The 13,821-nt window shown below is 36.1% G+C and overlaps 1 protein-coding gene across 2 annotated transcripts; it reads right to left on the reverse strand.

The window, feature by feature from the left end:
* Positions 1-403: 403 nt before the first annotated feature.
* On the reverse strand, positions 404-13,821 carry LOC117987477 (thioredoxin domain-containing protein 11). Of its 2 annotated transcripts, XM_069502754.1 has the most exons (13): positions 13,746-13,821; positions 13,356-13,655; positions 12,309-12,519; positions 11,255-11,378; positions 11,026-11,132; positions 10,347-10,544; positions 4,228-4,434; positions 3,167-3,630; positions 2,562-2,862; positions 2,022-2,261; positions 1,555-1,745; positions 1,106-1,241; positions 404-827 (listed from the first exon to the last, which is right to left on the reverse strand). In XM_069502754.1, the coding sequence occupies exons 2-13, from the start codon at positions 13,571-13,573 to the stop codon at positions 525-527; spliced, it is 2,700 nt and encodes an 899-aa protein (XP_069358855.1). In that variant the 5' UTR covers positions 13,574-13,655; positions 13,746-13,821; the 3' UTR covers positions 404-524. The 2 variants fall into 2 exon arrangements, with proteins under 2 accessions (XP_069358855.1, XP_034830385.1); XM_034974494.2 differs by lacking the exon at positions 13,746-13,821 and having other exon boundaries at positions 13,356-13,739.

The raw sequence follows: 13,821 nt of genomic DNA on the forward strand, positions 1-13,821 counted from the left end.
CAATTCTAATGATTACTTATTTGTATTTTTTGAAGATGTCAGAATATCACGCGTCCATCCATACACATCTTTGTTTTCTAAAGCCGCGCGCTCGGTTGGCTACTAAACAGCAATCCATCCAAACGCACGCTGCGCTGCGCGACGCGACGCGTCACGTCAAGTATAGTTTGTACTTTTGGTTTGTGCGCTTGGACCTTTAACTGAAAGGTATCCCTAGAAACATATCGAAAACTTTCATTTTAATTGAATTTTAATAGCTACTCTATATTAACTTCTTTACGTTAAGGTTTTTATAGTGTTTAGGAACGCTGGCTAGATTTATGGATGAACTTGAACCTTCAAACAAGGTACTATAAGGTCTAATTTATGGCAAGCAGTGTGCACATAAAATTAAAAACAGATGAATTTTTCACCAACATTTTTAATAACACTTTTATTATTTTCTAAAAATAAACAACGTATTTTATAGATATATACAAAATGAGCAGTATAATAAATACACTATTTACAAAGTATAGCTAATATCATCTCGTAATCGGTGAAGGAATGATATTTTTTCTTAAAATCGACTCGTCGATGTTCCAGTTTTTCGACAAATTATCTAGGGACTTCAGTAATGTCTTTTGTTTTGCATTGTTTTGACTGAGATCAGTGATGTGAAGTAGGCTAATGTGCAAAGCAACGTCGTGTAAATGTTGCAGTCTTCTGAAGAGGCAATCTCGGAGTTCTCTCACTTGAGTGCGTCGCCAGTACTTCAGGTTGCGGCTGATGAGCGTAGTGACGTGCTCCCTCACGTCTTTCAGGCATGCTTTTCTCTCGGAGGAAAGCTGTTAAAACAAAATAAAACATAAGAATAACCAGTGTGCTTAGTATGAGGTTTTACATCTCACAAATGATGATAGAATTTGAGCGTCGAAATAGAATAACCTGCACTACGGACAGGACAGTACAAAACGTCGGCGTTATATAGGAAATACGTTTCGTCCTGTCGCACTAGTCAGTGCACCTTCATATATAAAAGCTCACGCGCGGCCTTTTTGTGAACTATAAAAAAAATTGTTTGTGGTGTGTTTGCGCCCAAAGATGAATACATTTATGTACTGACCGTCGGGGGCGCACAGAGCGCGAGGCTGACGCGCAGGTGCGTGGGCGCGCCCAGCGAGCGCAGCGCCAGCGCCACCACGCCGCTGCCCGACACACGCTCGCCGCTCGGGAACGCGCGGCTCTCCGCCTCGCCGCCCCTAATCACGACACAATTTACCACTTGTTGCTAAGTAAGTAATGGAGAGCTCACTTGCAATACTTACTTGAAGAAAATACCTACTTATCGCTATCCCACTCCGACTAACTAATGAAGAGTGTTCCCACTCGGCAGTCGAAGTGGTATACCGAAGAGCCTACTCTTTTGCCTCAAGTAGGTATTACGAGTAGGTAATCCATATATTTATAGATTCATGGTTACTACTACCATAACTTATAAAGTAAATAGTACATGAGTGACAAATCTAAATATTATTTTGATTATTTGGAAACTATTATAGCACACATATTGACCTGTGTGCGGGGAACACGAGCAGGGTGGGGTAGGCGTGCGCCGTGTACTGCCACGGCAGGTCGTGGCGCAGCGCGTCGAGTCGCGCGGCGCGGGCGCGAACGCCGCTTGCGCGCAGCAGCCGCGCCGCATGCGCCAGCGCGCGTGCCACCAGCGCGCCGCAGCCGCCGCCGCACACCGCCACCAGCGATACCTGGGTTACACGCACATTGTAAAATGGGGACCCACAGGCAAAACTGATCTCAGAGGGCGCCACAAGAGGTCCGACCAATGCAAGCCATCTTCAATGTCGTCTTCATAGTTTCTTGGGAGGTTTCATACAAGGGGAATTTACATTTTTTTAAATTATGGCTTTTGAAAGCTCAGTATACCAAGTTTCACAGATACTACCCCCATGGCCGGTTCGTCATATATGTATGTCTGTTCGGCGTCAAGTATGCGCGAGCGCAGCGTTCGCATAATTACTTACCGTCCCTGGCGTCGTCACAAATTTTCTAAACGTATGAGTAGTGAGATCCGTAATATGAACCGCATTCTCGTCCTTGCCGTCCGGCTCGGTTCCGGCGCCGGAGCCAAAGTAGTGCGTGTGTTTGGCGTCATCTATGCGCGAGCGTAGCGTTCGCTTCAACCTCTGCTGTGTGAAGTTGGAAATGAAATCTCGGACCGATTTCGCACTATATTCTCCGGACAGTACATACTGACTTTCATACTGTAACAATACCATTTGTTTTTGATCAAACAATACAATAATTTATTTGGCTGACAAATTATTATCTATCCATACTAATATTATAAATGCGAAATTGTGTCTATCTGTCAGTCTGTCTGCTAGCTTTTCACGGCCTATCCGTTTAACCGATTTTGACAAAATTTGGTACAGAGAAAGCTTGCATCCAAGGGAAGGACATAGGCTACTTTTTATCCCTGAAAATTAAAGAGTTCCCACGGGATTTTAAAAACCTAAATCCGCGAAGTCGCGGCCATCGTCTAGTAAATAATAAATTCATACCCTACTATCCAAAATAACAGCAGCGGTCATATCCTTTCTGTTTTTAATGTCAACCCCGAGAGCTTCAGCAAAATGGTAATTCCTGATGCTGTCCACAGCGATCATGTGTAGCGTGTAGTTAGTGTCGCACGCCAGGCCGTGTAGGTGAGTCACATTCCCATTCGACACTTTCGCCGGGGACACGGGAGGACTTATTTTGTTGGCGAACTGCATCAGCCTACAGAAATGTTTTACATTCTCTTGCATTAGGTTTTCGGCTGATAAGGGGTCGTCTTCATATGGAAGCATTGTTGTTTCCACGCTGAAATGAATGAATGCTTTAGAATTTTAATTTTTATATATTACTAGACTTCGTTCTTCCTGCGACTTCGTTCGCGTGGATATTTTTTTTTAAATCCCGTGAGAACTTTTTGAATTTCCGGGATATGTGTAAATCCAGGTTATAATCTATATCCTTCCTAAATTTCAGACAAATCGGTCCTGTAGTTTTTCCGTGAAAGAGTAACAAACATTTAATTTCACACACAAACTTTCGCCTTTATAATGTGAAGTGTGATGCAGATAAGCGCTAGTCTATAAATTTAAAAAAAATGTGCTTAACTTACTCTTCCTGTTCCATTTCAAGGTCACCGTTCAACTGCTCCTCAAATGACTGACACTTTTCGTAGTTTTCATAAAAACTCTTTTCAGCCGGCAAAGAATGACTGGCACTTTCACCACAATGTTCTAGAAACCCTAAATCAGACCATAACGCCGAATCATCGTTGGAGTTCTCGATCAGTTTCGATAGAGTCATCCCTTGTTTCAGAAGAAAGTTCACCATACTAGCCTTCTGATTCTTCTGTGTAACATTGTTCCACGGATATTTGTTGTTGTGGGATACAACCTTTCTATAGTGCAGACTCTGCTTCTTCACCGGTTTCTTAAATTTGTACTCTTGGCAGAATTTGAGAAAGTTTTTTTTCTGATACAATTGTCTTTGCACTTGCTGCAGTTTAATAAGTTCCGACGTCCATTGGTTACTGCCGTTATTTTTGCAGTTATAGTACTCCATTGCTACTTCACGTAACTATAAAATATCAAAAAAAATATAATGACGTATATACGCTATTTAAAATATATATATAGATGTAGATCTTTTTACGCTCTGTTAAGTAAAAGAAAATTGGGAGCTAAATAGAAAAGGTTATCGTGTACTTATCATATAATATATTACATCCTGATATTTTTCATTTTTTTTTTACTTTTTGTGACTTGTCAAGGCTTGGTACTGATGACTTTTAAATCCCATTAGTTTTTCTATAAAAATTTACTTTTTTTAAAGACTACAAGGTTCTTTGGTACACGAAACTAAACTAAAATGACAAGTCTATATTATGTACTGCTATCCCTTTCATAATGCTCCCTGCATAAGGCAGAGTATCCACCAGAGCGGAGATGGGCGGGTAAGTGTTTAGCTGACCAATCAGATTATTGTCAAATGACGTGATAATTTTTCGCATCATCATCAGTAATGTGATTGATCTGCTAAATGAATCTCTGCCCATCTCCGCTTTGGTGGATACCGGGCCTAATAGGATAGCAATAGATTTAGACAATTTAGTTAAATTTAGAAAATTATGTACAACAGAATTAGCCACATTGACAAAATAACTTAGACACTTACCAAGGTATATGATGGCAATTGTTCATAAATTGGGTTAAGAGGAGTGAACAGAATGAGCATGGGGTTGCCGTCTGCATATCTTTCGAAGTTGAAAGATTTCTTCCACATAGGAATAATTCTGGCGACAGGTTGGGCGAAGTTCTCTAATACCCAATTTACAAGGAATGTTTCATTCCACGATTGCTTGTTGTCTTCTGGTTTGTATTCCTAAAAAAATATTTGCATTTGGTATGATTTGTTGTAGAAAACCCCCCCATTTAAAATCCCTAGCATTATGCGTTGACATGAAAAATCAGCATGTAAGTTTAATATAATTGAACCCAGTACAACTTATTTTAGGAAATAACCTCTAGGGTGGTTAAATAGGGGATAAAAGTTTGTATGGGAAATTTTCATTATTTTCATTGAAATTTGGCTAGTAGGCAGTGGCGTGCAGGTCATAGAGGCATAAATGCACTGCTTACCCCAGTTGTAATAGCTCAATATGCATTGTCATATAAAAATATTTTTCACCCCCAATGCGCAGGTGAAAAATTAAAAAAAATTACAAAAATAAAGAAATTTATTTATATGGTGAGGTAAGGTGGAGAATACTTACCTTTTTCCTTCCAGCGGGCAAATAAGGGGTAGGAGAAGGATGGCCCTCCCCTACAGTATAAGATAAGATTCGGGCGCCAGCCAGCCGGAGGAACGACGCACGGATAGCCGAGCAGAGGCCTGAACCTTTAATCTCAAGGCAGGGATTTCGGGCCTACTCCGTCGTGGACTCTCTCACGAGACGACAAATGTCAGATAAATATGTTGGAGGATCAAAACAATGAAAAATTGTAAAAATTTTTGAATTATAATATAATTTTCTATTTAAAATAAATTACTATTAATAGCGTCCCTACGTTCCTTGCCTTATCTTAATTCTACGAAATATAGGTACCCTTTACATTATTAAATATTAGACCTAGGGTTATGAAAAATTTGTACTAAAATTAATAAAATATATCGTTCGCCACGCACCGGAGGATATTTTAAAGAGTTCCCTGATTAAGATTTATAAACCGACGCACTAGATCTTCGGATGCAGGCCGATTTGTGTGAAAGGACATTTCAACACCATGTTCTAATCAGGTTCCACAAACACATATTTTTGAAGCAAATCACCTCATAGTGCGATAAATAGGGAAACACAAGGGGAACACATGGGGAACACAGGGGAACAGCGCATTAGCGCTGTTATTTCATAATATCCATATTAAGGTGAAGCCTTCAAGGCCGAAATTACTGCTTTCTAGGCATTTCGCCACAAAACGTCTCATATTTCATAAAAATCCGGAGAGAGCCGAATATCACGTACGAATTTTGGAAGAAAAGTGACAAGTCATTAGTCATGTCAAATGTCTTCCATCAATTACTATAAATTTCGTTTAAAAAAAAACAACTGTCAAAACACTGATCTATGGTCTCCTTGAAGATAATAATGGGTAGAGGTTATGTTACCGATGTAAACAAATGCCTGTCAGTGTCAAAATTCTATTGCAAAATAAAAAGGAAAACAATTATAATAAAGGTGTAACGAGACCGTCTAGGTACACGTTACAATTTCCCCTTTCTAGAGAAAAAGAAAAAAAAAATTATTTTTTTTCTTTATTCTTAACAATCCTGTAAGGCAAAAACGAAGGGAACTACCAAACAAAAGAAGAATTAAATATCTAAATTCATTCAAGCCAAAACGACCAAATAATCTTTAATAAATACGGATTGAGAAGCAATCCTTCAAAGCAAAAAAAATTATCTTAAACTAAAATTGCATAGTATTGGCATTCAACTGACCAGACACGTAGCACCAACGCTGTGAAATGGTAAGCCAAACTAGCGAAGAAGAGAAGAAAACTTTCTAAAGAGTGTGTGATTAGAATTGGCATTCTACTGACCAGATCACTAAGCACTAACGCCGTGAAATGATAAACCAATCTAACACAACACTTAGCCTAAACAAAAAGAGTCTAGAGTTAGTCTGCACCCGTTCAACCCGCTGAGGCACCCTCGCCGCGCATTGACGAACTAACCTAGCTAAAGGGTTTTCGGAATGGTCTGCAACTGGACAAAGCACTGGGCACCCTCGCCGCGCAGTGTCGAACCACCCAAAATGATGCACTACAAAAGAGCGACATCCAAAACACCGTCCTGCCTAAGCAAGGACATAGCATACATGTCCACATGTGTGAGACAAGGCTGAATATGAGTACTAAAGACCCATCCAAAAGAAAATATTTACATCCACTTGCCCGTTAAACAGACACAAGCAGGAGGATAGCATGGAGCATGTGCCAACCATGATCCCACAAAAGAGCTGTACATATGTACAAAACTACTTGACTGATTAAAACAGAAACAAGCAGGAGGATAATACGGGGCATGTGCTAAACCGTAATCCCACATAAAAACAACTGTACATATTTACAACAAAATAAGGTAATACGGTGCAAACAAAGACAACCGCAACCAAAAATAAGTATAGGATTGACAAAGGAGCCAAAAATCCTATACAAAATGAGCCCTTATAAAAGAACTACAAAGATAAAAATGTACAATATATACACATAAGGTAGTGCGGGGCAACTGCATAGCCGCAAGCTACAAAAGGATAGGATTGACAAAATAGCCAAAAATCCTATAAAATCAGTAGGACTGACAAGGAGTGTCAAAGAATCCTACTCAAAATGATTAGTCCTTATTGTGTTAGCTTCTGTTTAGTCCTTTTCAAAATAAAATTAATTTTAAGTTTTAATTTTGTCAAATTTTAAGAATATCTTTTATATGGTATCTACCTGTACTATTCTTTGCCAAATCTTTCAATATATAAACAGTATCTGAAATTCTCTTTATTATTTTACATTTAACAAATCTAGGAGCTAATTTAGCTGAAAAGAACGAAGCAGCATTGGATTGCACAAAGTTGCGCCTCCAAACTATGTCTCCAACACAATAAGAAATGACTTTTCTTCCCACATTGTAGTATTTGGCATTACGTCTATATGATTTAGCCAAATTACTAACAGTTTTATCAAAAATATTACTCAAAGTAAGAAGTGCGTCCGAATAATCAGAACGACTACCAATAACTAACTCTGAAGGATCAGAGATAGAATTAAATTTATGTAGGGACCCATCGAGGAAAACTTCCCTACCAAACATAAGAAAATTAGGTGTGTATCCGGTAACTAGATTAATAGTGCCATTAATAGCTGCCTGTATATGGGGCAAATATTTAGACCAGGTTCTATGATCGTTCTCAACATAGCATGCTATACAAGTTTCAATAGTCTTATTAAAGCGTTCAACTGGGTTATTCTGAGGGGTATACAAAGTGTTATAAAATAATTTTGGAATGTTATATTCTTTAGCAAAGTGTTTAAAAGATACCAAAGTGAATACCAAAATGAACCGAATTTAAATCATCATGATTATTTCTAATAGTTTCTAAAATATTTTCTCTAGGTATTACTATTTTCCAAGCTAAATTTTGATTTAAAATAGATTTAGGCTTGACATATTTATACAAGGTATGGCTTTAGATAATAATTTAGAAAAGTAGGCAATAGGATGTTATTGACATGAGTCATCATCTTGCATCAGAACGTTAATTAATTTAGTTAAGGGTAAAAAGTTCGAAATAAATCATCTGTAATAATAAAATCTATGTGACAAAACAGTTTGTTATCAAAATCTGTCCAAATAACCGATCAGAAAGTCTTGTAATTCGACGGTGCATTTATCACATCAAATGACATCCTAACGAATCCAAACAACCACGACCTAGGACTACAAACATGGTCTAGTCAATGAAATTCAAAAAAAAGTAAAATAAGTAGGTAAGTATAAAATTTAGAAAGGAAGAAATCATTTTCTTGTAAATGAACAATGAAATTCTCCGTTTTTAAATTTGGATAAAATGTCAAAATAATATAAAAGTCAAAACCAAGGATGATGTCAATAAAATATTAAAGTTGTTATTTGTCGCTGTGCACCTTACATTTTCCAAGAAAATTGGCCACGACGACTCCTATATAGTATTAAGGTTAAATTTCCTAAGAGGAAATATACCTATTTAGGTAGTTGGCATTAAGGGCAATATGATTAAGAACTCTAAAAGACAAAGACTTACCAAGAAAATATGTTAAGTTAAATTTTGAAGATTGAAATGCTTGTTTACATAATAATTACTTACAATTTGTGATGAACTATACTCCGTTCCAGACATACTAATAGAATCTTGACCGAACATGGTAATGTTTACAAAATCTATAGATATACAAAGCTTTATCATTAAATTTCACTCGCAATAGATAATAAGTAATACACAATATACCTCAAAATAAGCTACGCTTGATTAACATGAAAGAACACTTAAATTAGCTATGCTAGGACAAACATCTTAGTATCTAGGCATACAATAAATAGGTTACACGGTTACAATACACCTTAAAATATTACAAAACACTAAGTAAGACAAGAACGAGGGCAATTAAAATATTGATCCACCAAACCATGAGAATCAACACGACTAGGATCCCAAAAAAGAATCAGGTCTCTGTTCCAGGGCGACAAATGTCATATAAAAATATTTTAGTGGATCAAATCAAAAAAAGGATTTGAATTATTTTCTATTTATTTTATATTTAAAATAAATTACTATTAATAGCGTCCCTACGTTCCTTGCCTTATCTTAATTCTACGAAATATAGGTACCCTTTACATTATTAAATATTAGACCTAGGGTTATGAAAAATTTGTACTAAAATTAATAAAATATATCGTTCGCCACGCACCGGAGGATATTTTAAAGAGTTCCCTGATTAAGATTTATAAACCGACGCACTAGATCTTCGGATGCAGGCCGATTTGTGTGAAAGGACATTTCAACACCATGTTCTAATCAGGTTCCACAAACACATATTTTTGAAGCAAATCACCTCATAGTGCGATAAATAGGGAAACACAAGGGGAACACATGGGGAACACAGGGGAACAGCGCATTAGCGCTGTTATTTCATAATATCCATATTAAGGTGAAGCCTTCAAGGCCGAAATTACTGCTTTCTAGGCATTTCGCCACAAAACGTCTCATATTTCATAAAAATCCGGAGAGAGCCGAATATCACGTACGAATTTTGGAAGAAAAGTGACAAGTCATTAGTCATGTCAAATGTCTTCCATCAATTACTATAAATTTCGTTTAAAAAAAAAACAACTGTCAAAACACTGATCTATGGTCTCCTTGAAGATAATAATGGGTAGAGGTTATGTTACCGATGTAAACAAATGCCTGTCAGTGTCAAAATTCTATTGCAAAATAAAAAGGAAAACAATTATAATAAAGGTGTAACGAGACCGTCTAGGTACACGTTACAGCATATTCTTCATTATGGCCAGTGAACAGGCTCCTACTTAACTAGTGCCTACCCTGGCTTCAAACCCTGTGCACGCCACTGCTAGTAGGTTATTTATATGGTGTAGGCATATAAAATGGGTGTCGGAAGATTGTATGAAAGCTATATAATGTGCAGCCATTTCTTACAGTTCCATACCATTTGATAAAAAAGGGACTCACATAGTGAGACTTACTGTGTCAGTCCATCTGTCATAGTTTTTCGTTTCAGTAACCATACGAATGCTATCAACTTGGTATAGTTATAAATAATAGGGAAATTAAATAAAAACAATAGAACTGTAAACTCATTAAGTCTAAAAAGTCGTTTGGAAAATAAAGAAATTATGTATAATTATTATGACAATTGTGAAGTCCACAGGTACGAAGTCGCGACTGTTACTAGCGTTTGACCTTTTGGCGATAAGTCTTTTACAACAGGAAAGGAAGGTCTTTTAAAATCTCTATTTCTATTATATCTCTCATAGGAAATAGAAATTATATGCGGACAAAATCTTCTTAATAAATAAAACGTCCGTTATAGACTTTGAAACCATCCAACCGATGTTCCCCAAAACGGTTTCATTAGAAAAATAATAATTCGAAGATGGTTTAGCAATTCATTAGGCACATTTTTTTAGCGTAGTACACGCCGGGTATCTGCTAGTAGATTACAAAATTAATAACTTTAAATTACCTTAGTGTCATTCCACAACATAAGTCTTGCATTTGGTATGCTTTCGACTCCGAGATCAGATGCCAGTTCCGCCGACGTCACGGCAGCGAAACATATCTCCCCGATGGTGTCGAATTCATAAGACTTAAGCGCCACATTGTACCAAATGTTGTAGTATCGAGACGTGTCCGTCAAGGGAGTGAAACCTACTGCTACTGCCTGCCAAAAAGTTCAATAGGTAAAATGTATTACATTAATTTATCATTTTCATTATTATTGCTTTATGTTGGTATCCATTATTTTAAATTTTTAATTAGTTAATCCTACTAATATTATATATTTGAAAGTTTGGATGTTTGGATGTTTGTTACTCAATCACGCAAAAACGGCTGAAAGGATTTGGATGAAATTTGGAATGGAGATAGATTATACCCTGGATTAACAAATAGGCTACTTTTAGCCCGGAAAATCAAAGAGTTCCCGCGGGATTTTGAAAAATGTAAATCCACGCGGACGAAGTCGCGGGCATCAGCTAGTCATTTATGAAAATCATAACTAGATAAATACTTTTATTATAATCTATCAGAGGCAAAATTTTCAGTTTAACTAGAAACTTTATTGTTTGGATTAGATCTTTATAATTAATACAATGCTAATTTGTCACAAACTGTGTGGGTGGGTCCACCAAATGAACACTTACATCACATATAGATAATAAATTAACAAGGTCTTCTGTATTTGATATTTTCTGTAGTGGTCTCATAATTAACTCCAAAAAGTTGACCATGCTTTCTGCATTTCTTGGTCCTGTTTAAAAAACAAAATACTTAATTACTTTAAGAAAAGTTTTAAAATACCATTAGAACAACTATTTTAAAACTAAAACTTCCTTCCTGAAACTAAAACTACATACAAGATTGCAATTATACCTTTGTACAAAACACCTCTTGAAGTGACAGTATATGCTACTAATATAGGCCATGATGGTATTTTACTGTGTTGCAATCTGCATTCACTGCCTGGATTCCAACAATTAATGGCAGCAAAATGGACCTATAAAATAATATTACTTTTGAAATAAATAAGATTAATTTCATAAAAACAGACATCATATTTTAAAAGAGCAGTGAGTAATCAATATCAAATCTTTTTACAATAATGATAGAAGCATATTAAATTAAATCTGGGATTCGAAAATATCTACTATAATAGAATTAGAATAAATGTGTATACAATAACAAAATTACAACAGTGTGTGTGTATGCTTGTGTGTGTGTGTGTGAGTGTGTGTGTGTGTGTGTGTAATCTCTAACTAAAATGACAGATCTCAATGTGTATATTTTTTTATTCGGATACAAGTTAGCTCTTGACAGCAATCTCACCTGCGGCTTGATTGCGGTAGAATGACAGCTATAGGTAGACTAGAATCTCATGAAAAATGCGGAAATGAATTTCCAAAGTTAGCAACACTGTACTCTGTACTGATTAAAATAAAATATTGTGCATTTATGCAGATTAAATCAAGTGTCCTAAAATAAATATGAACTTTTCCTGTATTCACGCTTAAAAATACATTATGTTCAATCAAGCTGAAAATTTGTTTAAATAATTTTAGTATTTGATAGCTTTTATAACTAAAGGTCATTGTTAACTCTTCCTTTTTGTCTGTAATGCATCTGTATGAATGAAACATATATTTTAAGAAATAAGCTTAGAATAATCAATATCAATAAAAATAACTTATAAAAAGAAGGTTAACATAAAATAAATAAAGGAAAATGGCTAAAAAAAGGCTGCCATTTAGGTTTTACTAAAATTTTGATGAAACTTAGTGCAGTGCATATGCTTTATGCTTTTAATTGCAAAAATCCCTAAGAATTTAAAATCGCTAAAGGTATTGTGGTTTTGTGATGATCATGCACCAACAAGACAAAGAGAAAGAGTTACAAATTTTATAATACAGAGTGGAGATATTCAACTAACCCTATCACTTAAAATATTGGCTGCTTTATCAAACTCTCCCCTAACATACTGTGACTCAGCATCCCACGGCGCATAGTACATGACAAAGGATACATCTTCAGAGTGAATGGAGGCTAGAGCATTGCTTAGTTGGCCTCTGTACCAGTCAGTCACTACTGAGTCAGAGTAGAAAAATCTCACTGCTTGAGGAACTTTTGACACTTTTGTAGGTCTGTAAGTAATGTTACAAGCATTAATAATAAAATCATATCTATATCTAACTGAAAACTAAACTGAGACAAATACAATTTCAATTTCAAAACTGTTAGGTACATTAATCATAATATATAATATAGCATATGCAATATTACCTATATAATGTTTAGCAATATTGTGTGGTATGACTTCATCATCATCATCATCATCATAAGGATGATGCAATCTTTTTTACCAAAAATAGCACCATGGCTCGCTTCCTTAAGTTACGACGCAATGGAAAAACTTTTCCTGCATCTAATGTAAGGGCACTCTGTTATTGCTATACTTCTAATATTAATAATACATGCAACACAACAAAACACCAAAGTAATTTGTACCTAAACATATTTTAAATACCTTAGTATAGTGAACTTAGTCTAGTAAATAGAGCGTCAATTTCCAGTTACATTGTTAATTGTTAATGCGAATCAGGTACCCACGACACAGGACTACCTAGTGTGGGTACCATTAGAAAATGTTTAAATTTGTCAAAACTGTTTTGTTAAATAAATGTTTTTTCATTTTTCATTTTTCATCATCAACCGATAGACGTCCACTGCTGAACATAGGTCTCTTGTAGGGACTTCCACACGCTGCGGTCTTACACCGCCTGAATCCAGCAGCTCCCTGCGAATGACTTATTATGAATAAATATATAACTTGTTTGTTTAGTTGGTGTTTAGGCGAAGCTGGGCAAAGCAAACTGTTTTTCATATATTTTCTTGTAACTCAGTGTGGTCTCTGGGTTAAAGTAGAAACTTCTTATAATTACTAAACTGTACTACTGTTAAACTATTAATTGCAACTTACGCATTGTGCAAGGCTCCGTACGTCGTCAACGCTAAAGCGATACAAAACACAAACTCTTTGACAAGCATATTGAGGGTTAAGTCCCTGTTAATGTTCTGTTTAACCACTTGCGAACTTTCAGGTGAGTCTCGCTCATTGCTAGTAGAAGGTAAACTTGGTTTTCTTTTAAATGACGTGCCCTGTGTGATATTATCTTCAGAGTCCGCCGTTGAAAACATTACACGTCATTCGTAAACAATAAAGATACAAATAATTTGGCATGATACCGAATCCTGAAGCAATTATTTAACTGTCTATCACCTAAAATCACAAATTGTAGTAGATACAGAAGTAATTATGTAAAACCGCTTTTAACACAATATTTTAAAAATTACTTTTCAGCCACCGTACCTTCTGAAAAATTTGAACACTTTCTATGACAAGTTGACATTTGAATTTTGACGTTGACACACACACATCTAACACC

Source organism: Maniola hyperantus, chromosome 13, assembly GCF_902806685.2.
Source record: "Maniola hyperantus chromosome 13, iAphHyp1.2, whole genome shotgun sequence".
NCBI lineage: Eukaryota > Metazoa > Arthropoda > Insecta > Lepidoptera > Nymphalidae > Maniola > Maniola hyperantus.